At 47.3% G+C, this 25,757-nt stretch overlaps 1 protein-coding gene across 1 annotated transcript in view; it reads right to left on the bottom strand.

Annotated features, from left to right (window-relative positions):
- The window catches only part of LOC147701465 (tetraspanin-4-like), a 139,384-nt gene that overhangs the window by 45,019 nt on the left and 68,608 nt on the right, over window positions 1-25,757 (bottom strand). The window contains exon 5 of the mRNA XM_086930142.1: window positions 25,428-25,529. Coding sequence (XP_086786268.1) covers window positions 25,428-25,529 — 102 coding nt within the window. The remainder of the gene's footprint in view (window positions 1-25,427; window positions 25,530-25,757) is intronic.

Raw genomic sequence — 25,757 nt, 5'->3', positions numbered from 1 at the left:
GAAGGACATGGCTTTTGTAGTTCGGACTGGACTGTTCCCATGGGGCACAGGGTCAGAGCTGATTTGCATATCGCCATTGTCTAACCCAGGGTGGTGTGGGGTGCAAAAAAACGATGGATTTGGGCCCAGATCTTTGGACTGGGGTGAATGTGTGACATTGATCCACATTCTGTCCATCACTTGTTTTGTTTGCAATTACCGCCATAAGTGCGCTGGGGATGCTCAGACGTGGGTCTCAGGCACTCCACACCACTGGAGTCAAGCTAGCCGGGCTGATGAGAGGTGTTACCTCGAAACCGGTCCGGTCCTCGGATGCTTGATTCCGTTCTGGGAAGGACATGGCTTTTGTAGTTCGGACTGGACTGTTCCCATGGGGCACAGGGTCAGAGCTGATTTGCATATCGCCATTGTCTAACCCAGGGTGGTGTGGGGTGCAAAAAAACGATGGATTTGGGCCCAGATCTTTGGACTGGGGTGAATGTGTGACATTGATCCACATTCTGTCCATCACTTGTTTTGTTTGCAATTACCGCCATAAGTGCGCTGGGGATGCTCAGACGTGGGTCCCAGGCACTCCACACCACTGGAGTCAAGCTAGCCGGGCTGATGAGAGGTGTTACCTCGAAACCGGTCCGGTCCTCGGATGCTTGATTCCTTTCTGGGAAGGACATGGCTTTTGTAGTTCGGACTGGACTGTTCCCATGGGGCACAGGGTCAGAGCTGATTTGCATATCGCCATTGTCTAACCCAGGGTGGTGTGGGGTGCAAAAAAACGATGGATTTGGGCCCAGATCTTTGGACTGGGGTGAATGTGTGACATTGATCCACATTCTGTCCATCACTTGTTTTGTTTGCAATTACCGCCATAAGTGCGCTGGGGATGCTCAGACGTGGGTCCCAGGCACTCCACACCACTGGAGTCAAGCTAGCCGGGCTGATGAGAGGTGTTACCTCAAAACCGGTCCAGTCCTCGGATGCTTGATTCCGTTCTGGGAAGGACATGGCTTTTGTAGTTCGGACTGGACTGTTCCCATGGGGCACAGGGTCAGAGCTGATTTGCATATCGCCATTGTCTAACCCAGGGTGGTGTGGGGTGCAAAAAAACGATGGATTTGGGCCCAGATCTTTGGACTGGGGTGAATGTGTGACATTGATCCACATTCTGTCCATCACTTGTTTTGTTTGCAATTACCGCCATAAGTGCGCTGGGGATGCTCAGACGTGGGTCCCAGGCACTCCACACCACTGGAGTCAAGCTAGCCGGGCTGATGAGAGGTGTTACCTCGAAACCGGTCCGGTCCTCGGATGCTTGATTCCGTTCTGGGAAGGACATGGCTTTTGTAGTTCGGACTGGACTGTTCCCATGGGGCACAGGGTCAGAGCTGATTTGCATATTGCCATTGTCTAACCCAGGGTGGTGTGGGGTGCAAAAAAACGATGGATTTGGGCCCAGATCTTTGGACTGGGGTGAATGTGTGACATTGATCCACATTCTGTCCATCACTTGTTTTGTTTGCAATTACCGCCATAAGTGCGCTGGGGATGCTCAGACGTGGGTCCCAGGCACTCCACACCACTGGAGTCAAGCTAGCCGGGCTGATGAGAGGTGTTACCTCAAAACCGTTCCAGTCCTCGGATGCTTGATTCCGTTCTGGGAAGGACATGGCTTTTGTAGTTCGGACTGGACTGTTCCCATGGGGCACAGGGTCAGAGCTGATTTGCATATCGCCATTGTCTAACCCAGGGTGGTGTGGGGTGCAAAAAAACGATGGATTTGGGCCCAGATCTTTGGACTGGGGTGAATGTGTAACATTGATCCACATTCTGTCCATCACTTGTTTTGTTTGTGTCTAGAAGGATAGCAGTGACTGCCGTGAGGGTGCGCGCCTGGAGCTTTGGGGGGGGGCATAAACTGAGATGAGTGTGTACCTGCGCCTCCTCCATGTGCCCTGTACCCCTGCATACGTCCCCTGAGGGTCCAACCATGTACGAGTGACGGTGAACGGTGTGGATTTTTTAATGAGTATTGCAGCCCCCCTGGAGTCCGCCGTGTAACCGGAGTGCACAAGCACCACGTGCCTGCCTCTTGCTATAAAAGCGCAATGAGTGCCTCTTAGGAGGGTTTCCTGGAGTAATAAAATGTCCGGCGCTAGCCTTTTCAGATATGCATTTACTAGGCCCCGTTTGATCTTAGACCCAAGGCCATTCACATTCCAAGATAATATTGTGATGCCTGAGTCACCCGTGGGAGTGTGATCTAGTGGATCTGCCATTGTGTGTTCCCTTCAAATTTCCAGGTAGGGCTCCCGAGGTGATGTGGTGTGAGGTGCGTAGTGGCATGTGGTCGCTGTTTCTCAACTTGTGTCCCCCTCCCTCCCCAAGTCCCCTGTTCCCCCAACTCCCAATTGTAAGAAAACCCTGTCTTCCCAACCTCCCCCACCCCACCTCCCTCCCCTTCCAGTCGCTCCCCTTCCAGGGACCTAACCATCCGCGGGAGAAGGCATGTCGCCCTCCCACCTTTCCCTCCCATCATACACCAAACAACTGAAAGAACAAGAAAAACAACATATAAAGGCGTGCCAACTTGCGTGTTCCCGGTACCGGGCTGCTATCTCATTGTCCCCCGGATGTCCATGGTCATGAGTGCGAGTCTTGGGTGTCCGCAGCGGGACCCAGACCCGATGAGTCCTGTTCCATTAGCTGTATCTCGGCGACCAGGGGGTGGACTGATTCGGCACGACTGTTCTCTCCGTCACCCCCGGATTCACGCCCCTCCGAGTCCTCCTCTTTGTCGCCCTCTGATCTGATACCATTTCGTAGACTGCTGAACCTGGAGCCCGACATAGAAGTGTTGTTGGTCGGGGACGTCGACCTGCCCCCTCTCCTCCCGCCGGTACCGCGGGTCTGATAGGGTGTCGCTGGTTTACGCCCTTTGATCTTTCCGGATCTTCTTCTCTGTGGCTTCGGCTGTTCCCAACGCGTCCTTTCCCTCAGCGATCTGTCTATGGCGTCTCGTCCCGCTGTTTCCCTACTTTTCAAAATGGGGCGTTCCTCAAGCCAGTGCCAGGCGTTCTCCGGGCACGTGAAGAAAATGGTTTTGTCCTTATAGATAACTTTAAGTTTCGCCGGGAAAAGGAGCATGTAGTCCAGTTTCAAGGCACATAATTTCATCTTCACCGAGTCGAAGGAGCGGCGCTGTTTTGACACCTCCTGGCTATAGTCTGGGAAGATCATAATCGTGGCATTTTCGAATCGGATCTCCCCCAGCTTCCTGGCTTCTCTAAGGATCAAGTCTCTGTCGGCATAGTTTAGAAATCTCGCAATGACCGGTCTCGGTCTCGCGCCCTCCGGCGGCTTGGCCAGCAGCGCCCTGTGGGCCCTCTCAATAACGAAACAGGCAGAGAACTGAGCCGCGGGGAAGGTAGTCTTCAGCCATGCATGGAGGAAGGAGGCCATATCACTCCCCTCAAGTCCTTCTCTAAAACCCACAAAACGGAGGTTGTTGCGGCGGGATTTATTTTCAGCATCGTCCACCTTCCATTGCAGGTGGCGATGCGAGGCCTGCAGCTCTGCCATGTCTTTCTTTAATGCTGTGATCGAGGACTCATTATCTGTGACTCTGTTCTCGGCCATTGTTACTCTCTCTGATAAATTGCGGAAGTCTTGGCGTAGCAGGGTGATCTCTGAGCCTACTTCTCCGATCTTTACCTCCAATGCAGCCCGCGATTCCTGGATGTCACTTCTAGATGCCTGGATGGCCGCCAGGAGCATTGCCGTTTCGGTGAGCGGTCCCGGCGTGTCCGGCCGCTGATCTCCGTTTTGTCTGGATGTAGCAAAGTTGTCCATGGGGCCTTGCTTAGTTGGTTTGGGGATCTGGTCTCGCTTCCCCATGACTGCCCTCTCTGTGGGACCGACTGGTTCTGGCGCGGTCTCTGTTGTCGACTCGTTGTAGATGTGCGCCAGTATCCCTGACGCTGTCTCCAGGACATTGATACCTTCGTTTCTCAGGTGGAGTCGCTAGTCCGTGTGCAACTCCGAGGTGTGGGGTGGGAGGGGGGTGAGTGTCGTTTGGCCGCTGATTTGCCCCACACGTTTCCCGTTGAGGGTCCTCGATCCGTCTCCTCCCAGCCGCCAGGAAAGCTTCTATATCAGGTTCGGACCCCCCAGTGTTCTGGGTGGCGTGCACTCTATGGTGTCTGGAGCGGCCGAGTCGCACTCTCGAGCCCGTGGAGGACCTCTGTGGGGTGCCTGCTGGGGAGTCGCGCCTCTTGCCGCCCTCTGGAGAGAGCTTATCCCTCCTCGCACCTCCCGCTGTGTAGTGCCTTGCGTCTGGCCCGTGTGACTGAGCAGCCCTCGATATTCACAGGTCACCCCCAGGCCCGGCTTCTCCGCCTCCCCCTCGAACGTGTGCTGAGGGGCTGGACCGCACCTTGTCAGACGCAGTCCCCTCCCGCAGGCAGTGGCCGCCGGTGGTTGCTGTCCGTTGCCGCCGTCCGCCGCCGGTCCCAGGAGCTCCTCTGTGTGCCTGGTGGGTCGGGTGCAGGCGGGGGGGGGGAGGGTGCTGCTCGCAGCGTAGACGGCAGGGTCTCGTGCCTGATTAAATCTCCGGCCCCCACCGCCAGGTCACAGCCCGGGTGTCCTCACCTTCAGTTCGTCGCACCCCGAGCTCCCCTCCGTCTCAGGCCGCACTCCGCTCCACCTCACGGGGGTGAGGGCGCTTCCCCGCGCCGGTAGTCCGTGCTCCACACCCTCAGGCAGTGGGGGAGGGAGGGGAAAAGCAGGTCCGGACGCCTCCCGCTCACAGCCCAGGCCACTGCACCTCGCTGGTGTTCGCCGGCTCGGTCCGCCCCGCTCCTCCGAGGTCGCTTACCGGCTCCGTCCACTGGCGGCCGCCATCTTGGTGAAGGCGGTCGGGGCTCGACCCCGGGATCCCGGTACTTCGCTGTCTCCTTTTGTTCGCCCCAGGGCGCGGGTCCCGTCCCAGCCCTTCCGCTCCGCCGCCGGCTCTCCTCCCGCACCTTGTTAGGGTTCCGCAGCCTGCCTTTCTCGACCGCGGCGGACTACTATGCCGCCGCCATCTTGCGTGGTCGAGCCGACCTGATGCCGATTACTGCGGATTAAGGGGAGATCCACAGCACCGTCGGTGCCACTAAGCATGCCCCTGATGCAGCGCTCATGCATACACTGCCTGATGAGCGAGCCTCCGTCCGGGGTAGGGTAGAAACGTCGGATTAGTTGGCAGCCCAGCCGGAGCTCCGGCCAGACATGTCTTAGCCGGCCATGCTGCTCACATATATACAGGATTGATCTCAAATGGCCAGATGTTGAATTTCAACCAAGGATTCCTAAGATTTCTGTGTGGATCCTGGTGAATCTGGACCTATGAATGCGTCGACGTTTCGACCCTCATGCGCCCGTGTGGATGGTCGCGGCGGGTCTTTCTCAAGACAAGAAAGGGATGACAGTTCAAGTGTTCAGACAGGGGACCCTCAGTCTGATTCTTTGTGGCGCAATGGCCCGTCGTATCTCAAGTTGTGGTTGATACGTGCGTGATCGGAGGCTCATAGTTCCTCTCAAGATCCGCATCCAAGTTCGGCAGGGACCAGTTACACGTCCAAGGGAGCCAGGATCATCGCAGGATATTCATCGGGCTGGATGGAGCTCTCTAACTCGCGTCCGCCATGTCTGCCCGGTAAGCCATGCCCCTTGTGCTCTGATTATATTAAGAAATAAAGCCACTGGATATACATAAAGGATTGATGTCTAATCATAAAAGTCTAGAATTGTCATTTAAAAGCACCCAATAAGAAAACTGGTTGAGGATGCACTTATGGGAGATGATTTTTACACAGAAAAGTATCCAAGCCAAACATAAACTGTACACTACGGTGGGTATTTTAACAGAGGATCTGCCAGACGCGGAGAGGGTGAAAGGGAGACCTGGGCTGGCTCTCAAGGGCAACTCAAGGCCAGTTCTGTAGCAGGCTTAGCACATAACTGGAAAACAATGATCATGTATTGCCCTACACACGTGAGCCAGAGAAGCAAAAGTTGGAAAAGAGAACCACGAAGGAGAATATGTGAATAATCATAATTACAGATAAAGGTAAGCTATGAAGAGGGAATTGGAGGAACAGCAATAAATGTGTAGAAGTGACTCCACTTCCACATACACACTAGATATGCGCTTCTATCCATACTGGGGTTAACAGACCATAAGTTACAGATGGGTCTAGCTATCCAGTGTTCTTTTGAACATAGAAGGTTTCTATAGGTTGATGAAGCACATTATCTTATACAATTTGCAATTGTTTTGCTTTAAAATACCTGTTTTCCCATATGCACACCTAGGCGGGTTTCTGGTCTGTAAGTCTTGAGCAGCTAATAGCAAAAGAGGGTGGCCGTCTGGTGCATCCTCAGGTTGACATCAAGGAAATTTGATTGGGAAACCAAGAAACCTGTCCTGCAATTTAGCTGTGCTAATGCAGTCCAATTCAGGGGCAATAGTAGTAATTACATTGTTTTTTTATCAGCATACAACTAAAATCAGCTAAAGATAAAGAACCCTTTAAAGCAATAGAAATGCTAGAATGGGATCTCCTCTGGATTAAGACTGCAATTCTTGATTCTATAGTAATAGTGGGAGGTAAAGTGAACACTACAACTGACCCTGAAGAATCGAAGAACTTAACATTCTTATAGCAGTGTCTGCTGAGTTAATGATGAACGCAAAAAAGCTGTAAGTCATTAAAATGCTTGCTATATTAAAAGGTACTTCCTTATATGGGGATTTAGTCAGAATCAACAGGCAATGGTCACATTTATTAGTGGTAAAGCAACATGTTTAATTGATGACATGTTCATATTCGCGGCTTGCTGCCAACGTTGTCCTACATTTAAGTTTAGGCATTAGCGAGGAGTTGCCGTATCCCTGCTTTATGCTCTGTTTGTGCTCGCTTTACACTGCATGAGAGGTTATCAATGCAGAAAACTGCTTTTGAACGGAAATAATATAAATACAAAACACAAACACAAGTACAAACAAATTATAAATCAACGTTAGTGAGTCTGAGTCAGAGAAAATGTCGCAGGTGTACGATTACTTTGTTACACAGCAGAGAAGAGAATTACTAGTGCTGGTCTAATTCGGGGGCAAGGGTTACGGCTAAGGGGTTTTGAGACGATGCAGCTGGTTTCTCAATACCCCGAGAGAGGAACAACTATCTGACTATGAAAAAGGCAAGTATAAAACTAAAAGAAGTGACACAATGTTAATCACCAACAACAAATAAACTACAACATGGAGATTTGGATTAGCAAAAGTGTTGGCGCTTGCGGATGTTCCTCTGCGTGTGCTAATGTAGGCTCCGCTGTAAGAAGGTGCAATACAATTACCTGTAGGTGGGTGGGTACTACCCCCTCAAACCAGGTTATAGGGTTACTGCCAGTTGGTAGGGTATGGTATTAGTCATATCCAACCAGTCCCTCATAGCTTGTGTTCCTGTCTTTCCTTGGTATGTGTAGTAAGTGGGGCGAAATGCGATATGTTGTAACCTTGCTGTGTGAAAGACCATGATACAGTGAATAAATATGTATGAAATGGGGGCTCCTATGCTGGTTGCCTTGTAATGTAATAATCCTCACGTTCTCTGTTCCGGGGTCCTTGCCACAAAACTGTTGGTGTTTGTTGACCTGAAGCAAACTGCACATCCTCTCTCTGCAAGACTGTTTTTCCTCAGGAAAATGTAACCATCCACTCTTTGGTGTCTTCTTACTGGCCTAGATTGCTAAGTATGGAAGCATATTAATCAGTGGTCATCAACGTCGCCAAAATGTTGTAATAAAAGAAGATAAAATGTAGAGGTAGCCAGGTAATTGATCCAAGTCAGGTGTTTATTAGTTGGTTTCAATATGATAAGTATTAGGTCCCACCAGGAGCTTGATGGATGTTGCTCAGCCTTCACTCACCAACTGACATTCTCCACACACACCAGGCACACACACATTCTATTCAGTCTGACATCACGCACACCAACATTCCACGCAGACATCTCACTCATACTGGCTGAGCAACCTAAAAGGAGATAAATCTAGTTACAACACAATCCTCTACCTGCCTGTGATAACTCATATGCACTTCTGGAAGACACACCGAACAAGAAAGGTGCAAGCCTATGTTAGTAGCCTGTTTCCATTTAGATGATCAGAACCAGGCAGGACAAGATACAGGAGAGGTCTTGATTCTGTTCCCAGCTGTAGGAGTGGTCTTCTGAGTTAGATATCAAAGTGAAAAAACAAGGTGATGGATGGAATGCTCAAATTAATCTCAGCCACTGGCAATCGCTTGGGCCACATCCCAATCCATCGTTTTTTAGCCATCATGCCAACACAATTTGGACCCAGCCATATGCAAATCAGTCTTGACTCTGCTCCCCATGAGATCAGTCCAGTCTGAACTGCCAGGCCAGGTCCTACCTGGACTGGAACAAGCATCCTGGGAACTTTTTTGAGGTATCACCCCTCATCAGTCAGGCTAACTTGAATCCAGTGGCACAGTGAGCAAGGGACCCACATCTGGGCATGCCCAGCGCACTTAGGGCAGCAAATGCAAAAACAACAAAGTGATGCATGGAATGCTGGAATTAATCACAGCCACTGGCAATTGCTCGGGCCGCATCCCACTACATCGTTTTTTTGCCCACCATGCCACCACAGTTTGGATTTAACCCAGATTTCAACCAGATCTGTGATTGGGGTGAATGTTTTGTTCTTTTTGCAGATATCAAAGTGAGACACAATGATCCATCGTTCTATGTGCAAAATCCCATGTGCTCCTATGGTATTATTTTGCTGGCAACTACTCAGTTTTCAAGTCATAGCATCGCCAGTTTAGCAAATATTTTGCCAATGTTGTCAAAGAGTGAATATAACTCCATAGGATTTCAAAATCCTTTACATTACCTCTTTTGTATGAATAAATCAATCACTGCAGTTTCCATGGGTCCCAAAGTCATTTATGACTATGTGAAGTAGTACTCTGGAAGTACTACTTCTAGTACTCTTAAATGCCTTAATGAATTGGGCCTAAAACTTCTAAAATGGGAATATTGTGAGAATATTCAATACAATTAGCACAATTAGAAAGAATAATGCCCTCTTTGTACTTTTACTACTAGGGAAGTGGACATTTCAGAGTCACATAGACATTTGATGTGAAGTATTACTTCTGTAGCACTACTTCACCTCTCAGTGGAATACCTTTGTGGTGCACTGATCCTCACAGCACTATCAACACCTCAAATTTAGACTCATGGTCAAAGAACCAACTTCCAGTTTTTCCTAGGGAAATGAGGAATAAGGCATGACTTTCAACCACGTAACACCTGACGGAAGTGAAATCACCAGAAGTGCTGACACAGGTGGCTATGTGGTTACAGAGAAGCCAATGGATAGTCACACCTTAAGGATGCAGAGTATTTAAACACTGGGAGTGATAACAAGCACAAGCTAAAGACAAATTTTGTTTAAAGAGTGATAACAAATTGGTTAAATTACAGAGGCTGCCTGCTTGTCCCCTCGTAAAACCTCAACACTGCTTTGAACCTCTGTGATTTAGTTTCCAACCAGTCAAGCGTAGTTTATATAACTACATCAGTGTCTGTCTATGATAAAATATGTTTAACAGGAACTCCATGAACCCGCCACGCACATGCTACGGGGAGAAGCTAGAGAGTTTGGGTAAACTTGGACCCGGATTCAGGAATCCAATACCTGGGTCGTAACCCGCTGAGTACATGCTACGCATGTAAAGTCAAAGTGTCTGGAACTGTCTAGATCCATAATCGAGACTTACAACTATACAACATTGAGTTATTTTATACTTTGATAGGGTGTTATTGTGATTTATGTCAAACCTGGAGCATCGACATTTTTGTGAAGAGAACATGGACATAGAGCCCTGAGGAAGTTGCGATTACTACAAAACACGTGTTGGCTATTGTGGAGGCTATTGTGAAGAATATTATGGAATGAAATAAAGCACTCGTAAAGAGCAAGACTAAAAAAAATCAACGAAGACTGAATTCTTACCAATACTGTTGTATATGAAATTGGGTGGGCCTTATTGGTGTTCATATGTTTACCAGTAACATGTTTGTAAACTCTTTTGGAGAAATTATAAAGTCCCATTGCTGGCATGTAGTTCTATGCCTTGTGAGCCAATCCTGGCTTTTCCCGAAAAGTAAAGGCAGTGGGGCCCAGTGACAAGAGGAGTGCTATGCACCCCAATTATGACTGTATTTCACTACCGAAACAGGGGCAGCTTGCATTAGGGCCTATAACATCTTTGTTTGCCACTGATTGGAAAACCCTTTCTAAAACAAAGTCAATGCTCTGAAGTCAACAAAAGGGGATGCACAGCGCTTTATAAAACGTCAAACCAAATGAATCAATAAGGAACATGTAAATGCACATCTCCCATCGAAAGCCGGCACACCACCTGCAAACGCCCATACTTGAAAAGTAAAAAACACTAACAAGGAGGAATGCATTTGAATAAATAGAATATTTCAAGGTCTGTGTAGCACTAATCCATTTTTCCACATATGTAAAGAAGGGTACGTTTTAATGTATTAAATTAAATTAGCCATGGGGCGATGGATAATGGTACATTTGTATGTGATGACATTTAGTTCTCATAGTAGGTTTTAGATTGGATTGGAATTTATATCCATAATTGCAAGAATACAATACAGTAAGAGGGGGGATGCAGCAAGCAAGAGAAGGGAGAGTGCAGGGAAGACTTAGCAGTTGTATGTGGAAAGTGAGTAAAATTGGGCAGGATAGCAAATGAAGGAGACCTGAACGGGAAGGTGAATTAAAGCAGGAGGGATTATGCAGGGGAACAGTGGAAGTGCAGGTGAGAGGGTGCAGAAGGGGAAGGCAGAAGAGCGCAGGGGGAAGAAATGCAGGAACTAGGGGGCATATTATCAAGGGGGTTTATCTCCGCTTCTTTGGCTTTAAAAGCCAAGAACGCGGAGATAAAATTATCTCCCTATTACCTAGTTGTCGCTAACACCAGTTAGCGACAGCTAGTAGGAGATAGCGACCATCTTGGGCCCCGCTTTGCATGTCAGTGAAATTTATCACTAATGACATGCAAAGTGGGCGTGCCAAGATGTTAGCGACTGGAAACAGTCGCTAACATCACTATCTCCTATTACCAACTTTTGGAGATATTCGCGCTGAGCGCGAATTTCTCCGAAAGCTAACACCTGCCCCTGAGCAGTTCTTAGCCATGTTATCCAATGGTAGGTGGATAACATGGCTAAGAGCATTAGCTCGTTAATGCATGAATATCGCAGACTTTTCAGCGATATTCATGCATTTCGGCCGATTTTTATCGCTTAGGAGATAAACCTTGATAATAGCAAGGTTCCTAAGCGATAAAAATCGCCGCAGCAGAGCGATATAAATATTGCGGCTAAGCCAACATAGCGATAATTATCGCTAGTTGTTGGTAATATGCCCCATAGGGTGCCTTGCACAAGATAGCCATCTAGAAGTGGTGCACTTGTTGGAAGACCTTTGTATGTCTCCACTGTGAACACTATACTGAACAAAACAAAATGAGAAGTTGTGCTGAACGCAGTTACTACTTGGGTGGGTACAGCCTGGCAGATTAAACTCCCATTCACGGGTGGGCCCCTTCTGGATACGGTGGGTCACATGACTCTCACTGGCCACTGCGCAGCAACCTGAGTGGAACCAGTCCTACGGTGAGGCTAACCTCCTTCCACTAAGAGGCCAGATTCTCCAATGTTTACCTACCAGCCAGCACATGCGACTCGCTTGGATTGAACCTAGTTTCACTTTGTCAGAGGATGAATCTAAAAGCAGGCTGAGTCCAAAATGAAGAGAGTCCATAGCCCAGCGTCTGCTTTATCCGGTTGGTAAAGGTGGTGAGGCAGGGGTGGGATGGCATCAGGGCTAACACAAGTTCTTTTTTAATACTCTGTAAGAATATGTTCACACTCTAGTCAGCTTGAACATAGTACATGCACACAAGAAAGTTAAGCAACACTAAAGCTTCTCAACGCTTGACAGGAGCCATGCCTTAAGAAGTATAATCGTTTCACCAAACACTGGTCGACCACGTCACGTGGCTGTTATCTTTATTATGTGGATGCTTTAGTCAATTTCTGCTTCAGATGAGGAGGAGGAATTTATCAATTGGCCACGCAGTACCACCATCAGGTCCGCATATGTTTACGCAACATCCAGCTGGCCTACCATGGCTTAAGACATGGTGCAGAATAAACCCTAATCTAGAAGGTCCAGTCGTAACTTAAGCTACAGCGTGGAACTGAGCTGCAAAGTCGAGGCGCAGTCTTCAGATGACACAGTGCTAGGCCTGCTGACACTGCCCCAAGTATAAGCCACTGACTCTGGTCTTGCCCTGTCCATTTGAATGTAGCAATACCTGTGAACCATTTCTCAGAGCTGCATACACCAAATGCAATCTTGGATTGGTCCCAAGACCTAACAGTTAAAGAGTGAACCTCACAGAAAAGAGAATGTTAAGGTTTTTTCAAATACTTATAATGTAGGATCACAAATAGACCACATGTTCACGAGTAAACCAGCAGGCATTGAAGACTCGGTCAAGTTTCTTTGAGTTTTAGACCAGACTTAAGCCCATATTTGTGGTGGATTACAATTGCAGAGACAGCAAAGAAACCAAACTAACATGCCAAGGTCTCTTCTAGTCCAAATATCTTCTCCTACCAACTGACAATTCCTTATACGAAGCACAATAATTTTCAATATATTTTACTCTATACTTACTAGCAATACTAGCTAAAAGTTAATTGGAAATACCAACAGCAGGGCATGTTGAAACGAGCAATACATCTTACTGGATATGTAGAAACTATAACAACCTGTTACCAGACACTTAAACACCCACGTTACTTGATAATGTGGACAACACTCAATTATCTCAGTACATCCCCCTTCATTACAATCATCATCATCATTGATAACTTTATTTCGGTCGCCACAGACCATAAAAGTGCGGGTAAAATCTATACTACTATTATAAAGAGAGAACAGAAAACTTTTGGCAAGGTAAACTTGGGAACCACAGCCCCAATCCACACACCCAATACATTGTTGTAATCCTCAGGGTGTGTAGATGGACATAGGCTGCATAAAATAAAAAAAGAAACGTAAATTAAAAAATTAAACTTTAAAAACAAAGTAGTCCCCAAAACTAGCGCTGGCCGCGACGTAGCGCTGACCGCGACCTACACCTGCGTGATGACGACAGGCGGGGAGGAACGGTGACGAGCGGCGAGGAGTGGCGAGGAGTGGCGCGGCGGCTCAGGTAAGGCGAGGCGGGAGGCGGTCCTGGCAATGTCGGGGCGGGCGGGGGCCCGGGAGTGGCGGTGAGCGCGGCTGAGGCGGGAGGCAGGCGGGCGGGGGGTGGTATAGGCAATGTCGGGGCGGGCGGGGGCCGGTATAGGCAATGTCGGGGCGGGTGTGCGGGGGCCGGTATAGGCAATGTCGGGGCGGGCGGGCGGGGCCCGGCCAGGACTAAACAAAAGCACAAAATGCTGCCCCCAGCCCCCTTCTGCCCCGGGCAGCGCCGGGGCTGGCTGCTAGTACATACATAAAAGCACAAGAGTAATAAAACAATAAATGACAGATCCAGTAAAAAATTAGACCTAAAATTGAATTAAACTTGATTGTTATCAGACTGTACAATACAATGAATAAGTGGACACAGATATTATAAAAAACTTCTCCGCCTACGCCACATACCAAATAAGAACCGTGATACAGCAAAGACGATAGGGGGATAGGTATCATATCTTAGAACCCTGCAGGCTTGGGCCCATTGACGAAAACCTAGATTCCTACAAAGTGGGATCAACCAACATTTCCTTATTGCCTGATAGGCAGGGCAGAAGAACAAAACATGGCATACATCTTCTTCCTTATAAGTACATGCCCTGCCTGCGATATTTTTTGTGTTAGCCCATTTGCAGGTTAATGCCCTAAGTGGAAGGCTGCCAATCCTAAACTGTATGTAGAGTATCCTCCCAAGAGAAGGATAGATTAAGTCCAGAAAATCCTCCATTCTAGATTCAGTTTTTATTTGGAGGAACTCCACCGTCAATCTTTCCACGGTCATACATCTCTGCAAAGATCTTAAGTTCAGATACCTTAGATGACACCGCAGCTCAGATTTAGTTATCCCTAGGCAGCTTTCTTCAGGATTCTCCCACAACTCAGATAAACCAACACGCTCACAGAGTGCCCTAATGTGCAAGAGCCAAGGAATGTTCTTACTTTTTAGAGTAGCCCACACCTCTATAAATTCTTCTTTATAGGAAGCTAATTCAGGCACGGACCAGTGCCTCTTCCAATACATCATCGGCCGTGCTGCTGCTGTCTCCGCTATAGGTTCTAGGCCCAAGTCCATACACAGGGGGATAAGCAGTGTACTTGCTGGTAGGCCAAATAGATTCCGCATAAAGGCATGTTCTACCCTCATGAGGTTGGTTATGCGTTTGTATCCCCATAGTTCTGCTCCGTACATTGAAGCCGTTCTGGCCTGAAGTCTATAAATGTCTACGATTGGGGCCGCAGGCTTAAAGTCCGAAATTCTATGGAGTTTACTGATTCCTCCCACCACTTGGGATAGCCTAAGAGACGCCTTTGCTATCTGAGATCCCCAATCAAAGTTTTCCGTTAAGGTAATACCCAGGTACTCAAAAGTCTTAACTCTTTCCAGATGAGTACCATTAAGAAGGGGGTTAGGGCGAGTCTGTTTAGGGGGATTAAAAATCATAAACTTGGTCTTATCCAGGTTTATCTCTAGCCCACGCAGTGCGCAGAATGATGCGAAACCGTCCAGGGTGAGCTGGATGCCCGTTGATTTTTTGGACAACAACAAAGTGTCGTCTGCAAACATCAGAGCGGGCACCTGCCCAGTCACCAACCTTGGGGCATCATTATCTTTTACCCTAAGCAGATGGTCTACTAGCCCATTTACATAGAGATAAAATAAGGTTGGGGCCAGGACGCACCCCTGGCGTACACCCTTCTTCACAGGGAAGCGAGCCAGCAATTCCCCATGCCTCCCACACCTAACTTGAGCATAGTTGTTCTTGTGGAGTCTATTCAGGATATCCAACATATAAGTGGGCAGGCCCAAATCTCTCAATACTCCCCACAGCTTTTCCCTCGGCACTAAGTCAAATGCAGCCCGAAGGTCCACAAAGATGAGGTAGAGGCTGCCACCCTCCACTCTCACCGTTTTCCAAAATAGTACCTGGAGCCTAAAAATTTGGTCTACTGTGGAAATGCCCGTTTTAAACCCGGCCAGGAGTATGGTCAAGATCTTGTTTTCCTCTATCCACCCCTGGACTCTGTCTAAATTAATCCTGCCCATCAGTTTTTGTGTAGTATCTATCAAGCTGATGGGCCTATAATTAGACGGGGTTAGCGGACAACCTTTTTTGTGGATAGGGACAATCTCTGCTCCGAGCCAGTTATCTGGCGGTTCCTTCCCCTTAAGTATTGCGTTAAATAAAACAACCAAATAAGGTGCCCAAATTTTAGGTTGTGATCAAAATAAGTCCCCAGGCAGCTTATCCAAGCCAGGGCCCTTGTTAGGTAGGAGTTTAGCTATTGCGGTCTCAACCTCAATAAGCGTGATGTCCAGGAGCCCACCCAATCGATACTCACACAGGGGGGCAACTAACACCTGGCCCGCTCAGTATCCAAGGGCCCCACCAATCGATGCTCATGGAGGGGTCCTGGAGTAAGGAGCAGGGGGGTCTCTTCTGCATCTCTCATCACAGGAACAGTCGGCCCCTCCAATCTATACTCGTGGAGGGGTCCGAGGGTAGGGAGTAAAGATGTCTCTTCAGCGGGATTAGCATATAGTGCCCCAAAATGGGCTTCCCAAACTACAGGTGCTGAATTTGCTATGGGTGGTGGTCCACCACCCCGCGTCCCAGTGTTAACAATGGCCCAAAATGACTTGGAATCCTTGCATAAAAGTGCTAGTCTTCATTCTTCCCATCTGTTCTCCTCCCAGACTTTCTTTTTCCTGATAATAACCTGTTTATACCTGAGCCAAGACTGCTTTATACTAGTTCTATCCTTATCTTTTATTGCGGCTAGCAGGTCTTTTTTTGCTTTCCGACAGGATGCGTCATACCAGGGATGAGTTTGGACTGGGGTAACCTTCATTCTACCACAAGGGTAGAACACATCGGATAGTTTAGCAATCAACTGCTTGTGGATGTCTAAAGTCCTAGTCTGGGACTCTCTGTCAAAATCCTTTTCTTCCATCTCAGCCATTTCTATTAGCTGCGGTAATGCCAGCTGATATATTCCTTCAAGTTTGGTCGAGGAACTCTGAAATTTGGACCATTTAATTTGCCGCCTATTGGTAGATAATAAGAAAGGCGGTTGACCAACATTAGGCTCAGGGGCGGGGTTAGACAGCCCGAAGCTCCCGGGTTTCAATGTCAGGACCAGGGCATTGTGGTCACTATTGTTGCTCGGGCAGACTCTAAAATCCAAAACCCTGTCCCAGTGTCTAGTTTCAACCATTATATAATCAATAATGGAGTTTTGCCCTAATCTGTTGAAGGTAGATGAGCCCGGTTTATCTGGTTCCACCCTCCCATTACACCCCCGCAGAGACGCTGTAAGGGAAAATGATTTAATTTGGAGAACCAGCGGGGTCCAAGCTCTAACGGGGGCTATCCGCGGCTCAGGGATTCGCCAGTACGGATCCTCATCATCTAATTCACCCATTTCTGAGCTGGCAAGAGGTTCAAACTGGCAATTAAAATCACCTCCAACTAATAGGGCCACTGCTGGGTCAAGGGAAGGAATAAACTGCCTTAATGTGTCAATGGTACCAGATTCTTGCCCACCCTGCATAGGGCTAGAGTAGATGTTGAGTAAGGCAACCTGGGTGGAATCAGGGACTATTAAAAGGACATATTGAACATTGTGAGAGTTAGTTGGAATATGTACTGCTTTAGCACCCAAGTGCGTACCCACCAAAATTGACAGCCCACCCGAGGGTCTCCCCTACCCCGGGTTGTAGCCAGGATATCAAAAGTTGCGAAACCAGCCCTCACAATCTCTTCCAACGCCCACGTCTCCTGCATCAAGCAGATATCATGATTTTCTATAAAAAGGCCCCACTCAGGCAAAGATAATTTATTTCTCATCCCTGCCAAATTCCAGGACAGGACTTTGATACTACCATCAATTGCCCGATACTGGCTGTGCCTAGATCTTCAACTTGGCCGTGATCACCGGTTAATACCCCACTAGGGCACATTGGCCTCTCAATCACTTGCCTTTGATCTATTTCTTCACCCATTGGCTGCTCAACAACAGGGCCAGATGCATTCGCCTGCGTCTCGGGCGATAACACATCAGAATCTACAGGCCCGTGGTCCCTCCCCATATTCTGTTCCACATTAACTCCAGTTAGCACCCAGCACCCTCTAGTTGGCTAATATTCGGGGCACAGAGAGTGTTAGCATCATCATTACTCCCCGCTCTCTCTGCTTGGGGGCCTAATTCACTAACTGTTAAGGGTAGGGGCCAGTGGCTCTCAAGGCGTCAATCCACTAGGTCTAAAATACTAAACCTGTTACTTTGGGGAAACAATGAAAGTAAAGGGGTAGTTGATTGTGGGCCCTTCCAATGTATTGCCCCCTCTTGATCTCTGGGTAGTGGTATGTTCTGAGCCCCCCACTGCTGCCCGCCTCTAACTCGTTTGAGACCCCTCTGAGGAGCAGGATAGAAATAGGATAGATGTAGGGGTAAGATTTGTGTTTTAGATCAGACTGGGACCCCATTGCAGATATACTCCACAGCACGGATGTTCCTGAAGTTAATTATTACACAATTTCCTGCAATAGTTTTTGGCCTTGTCCCTACCTAGTCAACCCGTCTAGCAAAGATTATTTCAGCCGAGACCTGTGGGGGAAGAGGCTTGTTCAAGTTAAGCCAATGTATACATTTATTTTTAAGTTCGGTGTACTCCTCATTTTTCCCCTTGCCTAAAGCTGGAACCCCTGCAAGCACCACCACATATGGTAGTGACGCTGGGGGGAGATCGATACATGGTAGGGCTTTTACGTGCTCATTCTCAGCAATATTTCTACTGGTTTGAAGTTGTTGATCCGCGTGCCCTGACACCCCGACAGATGCCACTCTTCTAGGTAGAGCGTTGCTGTTAACTACATTTCTTTCCCTTACTGGTGGACGGACAACATTAGTGGGGGGATTATAATTTACCACCAGTGGTGGTGCAGCAGGTGTATTATTACTAGTGGGCAAATTATTGGAATTGGCTTCATCATTTCCGAATTGCTGCTCTCTATCACAGGCACCATCACCCCCTATAACTTGCGGATCTACCTGTACCTGGACATGATCAGGCCATGACTAAATGCAGGAGCCTGTTTTCAATCTGGGCGAGTCTATCATATATGGGGAGACAAGTCCTTGTAAGGAATATGCTACTTACCAGTATGCATCTGTTCTTGGCATAGAGGGCTGCAGAGTGGTACATTATGAATAGATCGCCATCTGGTGTTGGGCTCGGATGATTGCACTTTGTTTTTCTCTTGGAGAGTCTTTTGTATCTTGGTGACTCCTCCCTTGGTTGGTAGTGCGCATGGGCATCGGCTCCATCCTTAGATTGTTTTGCCATAGTAGGGTTAGATGGAGTAGTATGATAGAATACAGATAAGAATGCCCATGTAAGTGTATCTAAATAAGATAATGTTGGAACAGACACAGGTTTCCGGGGAGGCTGGGAGGGCATGTACCACTCTGCAGCCCTCTATGCCAAGAACAGATGCATACTGGTAAGTAGCATATTCCGTTCGAGGCATATGGGCTGCAGATGGTACATTATGAATAGACAATACAGCAGTTCTCTCCCTAACGGTGGTTGCCCGTGTCTGTTGCAACTGTCTGAAATAAAGTTTTTAATACTGCTTGTCCCACTCTAGCTTGTTGTGTTGTGTGCACATCTACACAATAGTGTTTTGTGAAGGTGTGCGGTGTAACCCAGGTAGCTGCTTTGCATATGTCATCTAGTGGAATGTTCTCAAAAATGCCATAGATGCTCCTAGTTTACGTGTAGAGTGAGCTCTAGGAGGAACAGTTAATGTTCTCTTTGCTTTTAAGTAGCATATTTGAATGCATTTTACAATCCATCTGGCAATGCCCGCTTTAGAGATGGGATTGCCTTTATGTGTAGGAGAAAACGCAACAAATAGCTGTTTTGTCTTTCTGAAAGTTTGTGTTCTTTCTATATAGTACAATATTGCCCTTCTAACATCCAATGTATGTAGGGCTCTTTCTGCAAATATTGTGGTTTTGGAAAGAAAACCAGTAATTCCACTGACTGATTGATGTGGAATGCCGAAATTACCTTTGGTAAGAATTTTGGGTTTGTTCTAAGAACCACTTTATTTTGGTGTAACTGCATGAATGGTTCTTGAATCGTAAAATCCTGCAACTCACTTACTCTTCTAAGTGACGTGATAGCTATGAGGAAGGCCACCTTCCATGTGAGGAATTGTATTTCACACCTATGCATAGGTTCAAAGGGTGGCCCCATTAGTCTGGTAAGTACTATGTTGAGATTCCAGACTGGGGAAGGTGGTCGTCTTGGTGGAATGACTCTTTTGAGTCCCTCCATGAAAGCTTTAATTGCTGGTACTTTAAACAGGGAAAGATGTTGCCTGTTTTGTAGGTACGCCGCTATGGCTGCGAGATGAACTCTGATAGAGGTATATGCTAAATTACATTGCTGCAAGTGTAGTAAATAGCAAATGATTTGTTTAGTGGATGCGTCCAGAGGGTTGATGTGCTTACTGTTACAGTGTATAGCAAGCCTCTTCCATTTTGCTGCATAGCATGCTCTGGTGGTAGGACGTCTTGCTTGTTTAATGATTTCCATGCATTCTGGTGGTAAATCTAAATATCCAAACTCTATGACCTCAGGAGCCAGATCGCTAGGTTCAGTTGTTTGGGATCTGGGTGCATTATTTCTCCATGGTTCTGTGTAAGATGCATGGGTAATAATCTTAGTTTTTGATGTGGCACTTGTGAGAGCTGTAGTAGCGTGGTGAACCACGGCTGTCTTGCCCACGTGGGTGCCACTAGTATCATTGTCATTGAGTGTTGCTGCAGTTTCCGAACCAGTAACGGAATTAGTGGGAGAGGAGGGAACGCGTAAGCAAATTTGTTGGACCAATTTATCCATAGTGCATTGCCCTGGGACCGTTGGTGTGGGTACCTGGATGCGAAGTTTTTGCATTTTGCGTTCTGATGATTGGCAAACAGATCTATCTCTGGTTGCCCCCATCTCTGGAAGAATGGCTGCAGTATTTGGTCGTGCAGTTCCCATTCGTGTATTTGTTCTGACTCTCTGCTTAGGATGTCTGCTATCTGATTTTGAACTCCTGGTAGGTGTTCGGCTAACAGATAGATCTTTTGAGGAATGGCCCATCTCCAAATGTCCTGTGCTAGTTTGGATAGTTGGAGAGAGTGTGTCCCCCCCTGTTTTTGAATATAATACATTGCAGTCATGTTGTCTGTTCTGATCAGGGCTGCCTTGCTTGTTATTTGCATTTGGAAAGCCTTTAGTGCTAGAAATACTGCTAATAGTTCCAGGTAGTTGATGTGCAGTTTCTTTTGCTGCACACTCCACTTCCCCTGCACTGTGTATTTGTCCATATGCGCTCCCCATCCGGAGAGCGATGCGTCAGCTGTTATTATCACTTGTGGAATTGGCTCTAGGAACGAATGTCCCTTGGAAATGTTTTCTGTGTTCCACCACTTCAGAGAGCGATACGTCCGGTCGTTTACCAACACCAGATCTGTAATATGACCTTGAGCCTGATTCCACTGTGTCGCTAGACACTCCTGTAGTGGACGCATTTGTAGCCTGGCATGTGGTATTAGCAGTATGCAGGAGGACATCATGCCTAACAGTTGCATAAACACTCGTGCTGGTAGTGAGTGTTGTGGTTGAAATCTTTGTATTAACCCGACCATTGTCTGTATCCTGATTGGGTTGGGGTATGCTATTGCCTTTTCTGTGTCTATCGTAGCCCCCAGGTATTGCTGAATCTAGTTTGGTTGCAGGTGTGACTTTTTGTAGTTCACCGTAAACCCTAGGTGGTGCAGCAATTGAATTGTCTTCTGTGTGTTGTGAAGACATTCTTCTTGTGACTTGGCCTTTATTAGCCAATCGTCCAAGTAGGGGAAGACATGTATTTGTTGTCTTCTTAGGTGTGCTGCCACCACAGCTAGGCATTTTGTGAAAACTCTCGGTGCTGTTGTGACACCGAACGGAAGGACTTTGAACTGATAGTGTTGTCCTTCTACTACAAACCTTAGGTATTTTCTGTGGGCTTTGTGAATTGGGATATGAAAGTAAGCGTCTTTTAGATCCAGTGTAGAAAGAAAGTCCCCTTTCTTCAGTAAAGGGAGTACTTGTTGGAGCGTGACCATGTGGAAATGCTCCGAATTTATGTAAGCATTGAGAGGTCTGAGGTCCAATATTGGTCTTAGGGACCCGTCTTTTTTTGGGGATTAGGAAGTATAGAGAGTATACTCCTGTCCCTTGTTGATTTTTTGGGACCTTCTCTATTGCATGCTTTTGTAGAAGTGCTAGTACTTCTTCTTTTAACAATGTCAGATGATCCTGACTCATTGGACGCTGTTTGGGGGGGATGTTTGGTGGGGTAGCTGTGAGTTCCAGGCAATAACCATGTTGGATAATCTGTCTCACCCACTTGTCTGATGTGATGTTTTCCCAAACAGGTAGGAACTGTGATAGATGTCCCCCGACCGGTGTTAGGTAGTCTGGGGGGAGTTCTATGAAGTCACTGTTTTGGGGTTGAGGCGTTGCTGTTGTTATTATTTCCGCGGCCTCTACCTTTGTTGTTGTTACCCCTGTAATTTCCTCTTGAATTGCCTTTGGGTGATGTAGGTGTGAAAGAGGTGGATTGCTGATGTGTTCCTGTATTTTTTGAGCCCCCTCTATAGGTGGATCTACGAAAGGAACCTCTTTGTGTTGGCTGTTGCAATGCTCCCATTGACTTCGCAGTTTCTGTATCTTTTTTCATTTTTCCTAAGGTCTCATCTGTGCTTGAACCAAAAAGTGTCTTTTGATCAAATGGTTGGTTCAGTAAGGACGTTTGTACTTCCTGTTTGAACCCTGAGATTCTAAGCCATGCATGTCTCCTTAACATGACACTGGTGTTGATGGATCTTGCTGCAGTGTCTGCTGCGTCTAGGGCGCACTTAATGGAAGTATTAGTTATTATTTTACCTTCCTGTATTAACTGATCTGCCTTTTTCTGATGTTCTTTGGGGAGATGTGTGATGAGTTTTTCTAATTCATCATAATGTGCCCTGTCATAACGTGCAAGTAGTGCCTGTGTATTGGCTATACGCCAGCTATTTGCCGCTTGTGATGCTACTCTCTTGCCTGATGCATCTATTAATTTTGACTCTTTATCAGGTGGAGGAGCCTCTCCTGTAGATAATGAGTTTGCTCTTTTACGAGCGTTTGAGACTACAAGCGAGTCCAGAGGTACATGCCCTTTGATAAATATTGGATCCTTTGGAGCCGCTTTACATTTTTTATCAATTCTTGGGTTTAACACCCTAGCCCTCACTGGGTCTTTGAATATTTCTTCTGTGTGACTGAGAAGACCCTTCAACATAGGAAGAGTACCTGATGTTCTTTGTGCATTAGGTAGCGTCTCTAACAGGAAATCCTCTATTTGAGGTTCTGTATGTATATCTACTTTATGATATTTTGCTGCCCTATTAATGAGCTGTACAAACCCTGTGTTATCATCAGGTGGTGAAGGCTTTGAGGGATATAACTCTGGGTCGTTGTCCTCATCTGACCCTACGTCATAATTTTCTCATGGGTCATCCTCATCTGGGATGGTTTCATCATCCCCTTGAGGTTCTCCCTCCCCTGGATCACTGTCTACATCAGACTGAGGTGTAGATGGTCTTGGTGTGGAAGGTGTAGGAATATTTGGCATAGTGTGAGGAATAGGAGAAGAGGGTGTGACTTTAGGTCGAGGAGAAGCAGGAGGAGTTGTATTTGTCCCCAGTGTTCTCTTTTTTGAAGGAAGAGATTTATCTTCTATCTGTTCATTCTTTCTCTTCTTCGTCACTACTTTGCCAGTTTGCGGATCGATAAACAAAATCTTTTGTTTGGGATCTGTCTGTTGCTCCTGAATCGGTACCGAAGGCCCTGGTTCCGAAAGGTGCTTATGTTTTCGATCGTCAGTGTTCGGTGTTTTCGGCACCGAGTGTCTACTCGATTCCGACTTCCTGGGTATCGAGTGAGTCTTGGACGACGAATCATGTTTCTGTTTCGACATGGAATGTTTCGATACCGAGCTTTCCCTTGTATGGAGCTTCGGTGTCGAAGTCGATGTCGACCTTTTCTCGGATCCGACATGGTGGGAGGCCGAGTGTTTCGGTTTCAGTTTCGGTTTCGTTGCCGGGCCCGAGGGCGGGGCGTCGGAAACTTTTTTCTGCGGTTTGACCGGGCTCGAAGGCGGGGTCGTTACCGCACGGGGTCGGTTTTTCGGTAAGGGGACGTCGTCACTCACGGTTTGTTGCACGTCGAGTTCTTCAACATCCGACTGGTCCCCTTCCGACCCCGACTGATCCTTTTCTTCCTCAATTTGCTCGTCTCCGAACAGCTCCGGGATCGCCTCCGACTGCATTCTGGAAACCTCGTGTCTTCTAGCTCGACGATTTCTAAGCTTGGAGGAGAATGCTGCGCAGGCTTCGCAGTCCCTGGATTCGTGTTCAGGCGATAGACAGAGGTTGCACACCTCGTGTAGGTCCTTATGTGGGAACTTAGCACCACACGTTGGACATTTTTTGAATGGAGTCCTTTCCATGGACTCCGGGCTTGACTGCGTCGAGAAAGGCCTCCTGTTCGTCGACGTAGATCAAAGTTTTTTCTTCGATTTTGAATTCGCAACGCGTCGGAATGGAAATGAAACGCGTTCGATAACAATACCGTCGAATTGGAAAGGGAATACGCGCCGATAAATCACTTTTCTCTGAAGTTGATCTGGAGCGTCTCGATCCTCATCCGAACCCGATGGCGGAAAAAAATAATCTAAGGATAGAGCCGATGCCCATGCGCACTACCAACCAAGGGAGGAGTCACCAAGATACAAAAGACTCTCCAAGAGAAAAACAAAGTGCAATCATCCGAGCCCAACACCAGATGGCGATCTATTCATAATGTACCATCTGCAGCCCATATGCCTCGAACAGATAATTTCCAATTTTGCCCAGAATGCAGTTCCCAGGTCTGCCGGGTCCACATCTCTGAAGTTCGTAGTAGCAGTAGCCATTTGAATAGGCTATGGGCTTGTGGCTGGGGTATTTTAAGGTCTTGTACTTGGTCCCTCACTCTTGTCATTCCTTTTTTAAATCTTCGCTTTTTTATTTGTTAGAGGGGCACCGCCACGCTTCCTTTTCACAACCAGATCTGCTACCACCTTTGTAGCCTCAGTTTTGGAATTCTGTAAAGATCTCGTTTTAGGTCTAAGGTTGGTGGACCTGATTCTTCATGATTGAGGTCAAGTGTACCTGTACTGGCTGGTGCAGTGTTCATGCTGTCTAGTGAGGTGCCCAGATCTTCAGTACCTTGTAGTTGTGGATTTCCCACCTCACTGCTCGCTCTTATTAGGCCAGTACCAGTCCCAGGTTGGTGATTTGAGGACACTACATACAATAATGGGCCCAGATATGAACGTTTATCAAAGGTTGGGTCCAGTGACAGTCTTTTTTCAGTCAGTTCAATTTCACGAGAGAGGACAGATGATGCCCTGGTAATAAAACGATCCAAGGTGCCCACAAGGGAGCCACCAATGTTAGACTTCCTCCCCTTCAGTTTAGCATTGGTAGCCCTAACAGAGACTACAGAGCAGGTAACTCTCTGGATGGGTGACACTAAGGATACCGGTCTACCGAAATGCAGCGTGGTAATTTAGATGCAGTAACCTTAGATCTGCAGATGTTAGAGTGAGGCCCCGTCCCGTCCTCTTCCAGGCTCTAACGGGCTAAAACGGAATTTTCTGCAACTATCCTAGACGGAGGCCCCTAATACCTCTGTAAAGGGTTTGTGAAATCACACCGGGTCTTGGTCAGTTTTATATACCAATACGCTTCCAAAACCATGAGCCACAAATTAGAACAAGAACTCATTCGGGGTGGGCAGGATTGCAAGGGGATGGTGCACAGAATCAAAGGGAACATTGAAGGGAAGAAAGAAAGGGCTAACAAAAGGCATCTCCGCTCACCTTAATCTGCACCATATCCCAGGCGTTGGTGAGTCCCAGGTTCCCTTCTGTACCATACAGAGCTAGCGATTTCTTCAGATCGTCTTCTGCATACCTGTTAAACTGTGAGAAAAGAAATAAATCACTTACCTTCAACTACAGTCCTCGTGCATTGGTATGTTTCATGGATTTACACGCTTGAATCATTCCCCATCTACAAGACGGGAGTCAAAGGTTCCACCTCAACAACAGGGAACGATTCAAGCGTGTGAATCCATGAAAGATTCAATACTGGAGAAATGGGGGCTCTTACTAATGTATCCAGAGTAGGTATTACTAAACTATATTGAA

Source organism: Lissotriton vulgaris, chromosome 7 (assembly GCF_964263255.1).
Source record: "Lissotriton vulgaris chromosome 7, aLisVul1.2, whole genome shotgun sequence".
Classification (NCBI taxonomy): Eukaryota; Metazoa; Chordata; class Amphibia; order Caudata; family Salamandridae; genus Lissotriton; species Lissotriton vulgaris.
The sequence above is the reverse complement of the archived record's forward strand: the minus strand, read 5'-3'. Positions and strand labels throughout refer to the sequence as shown.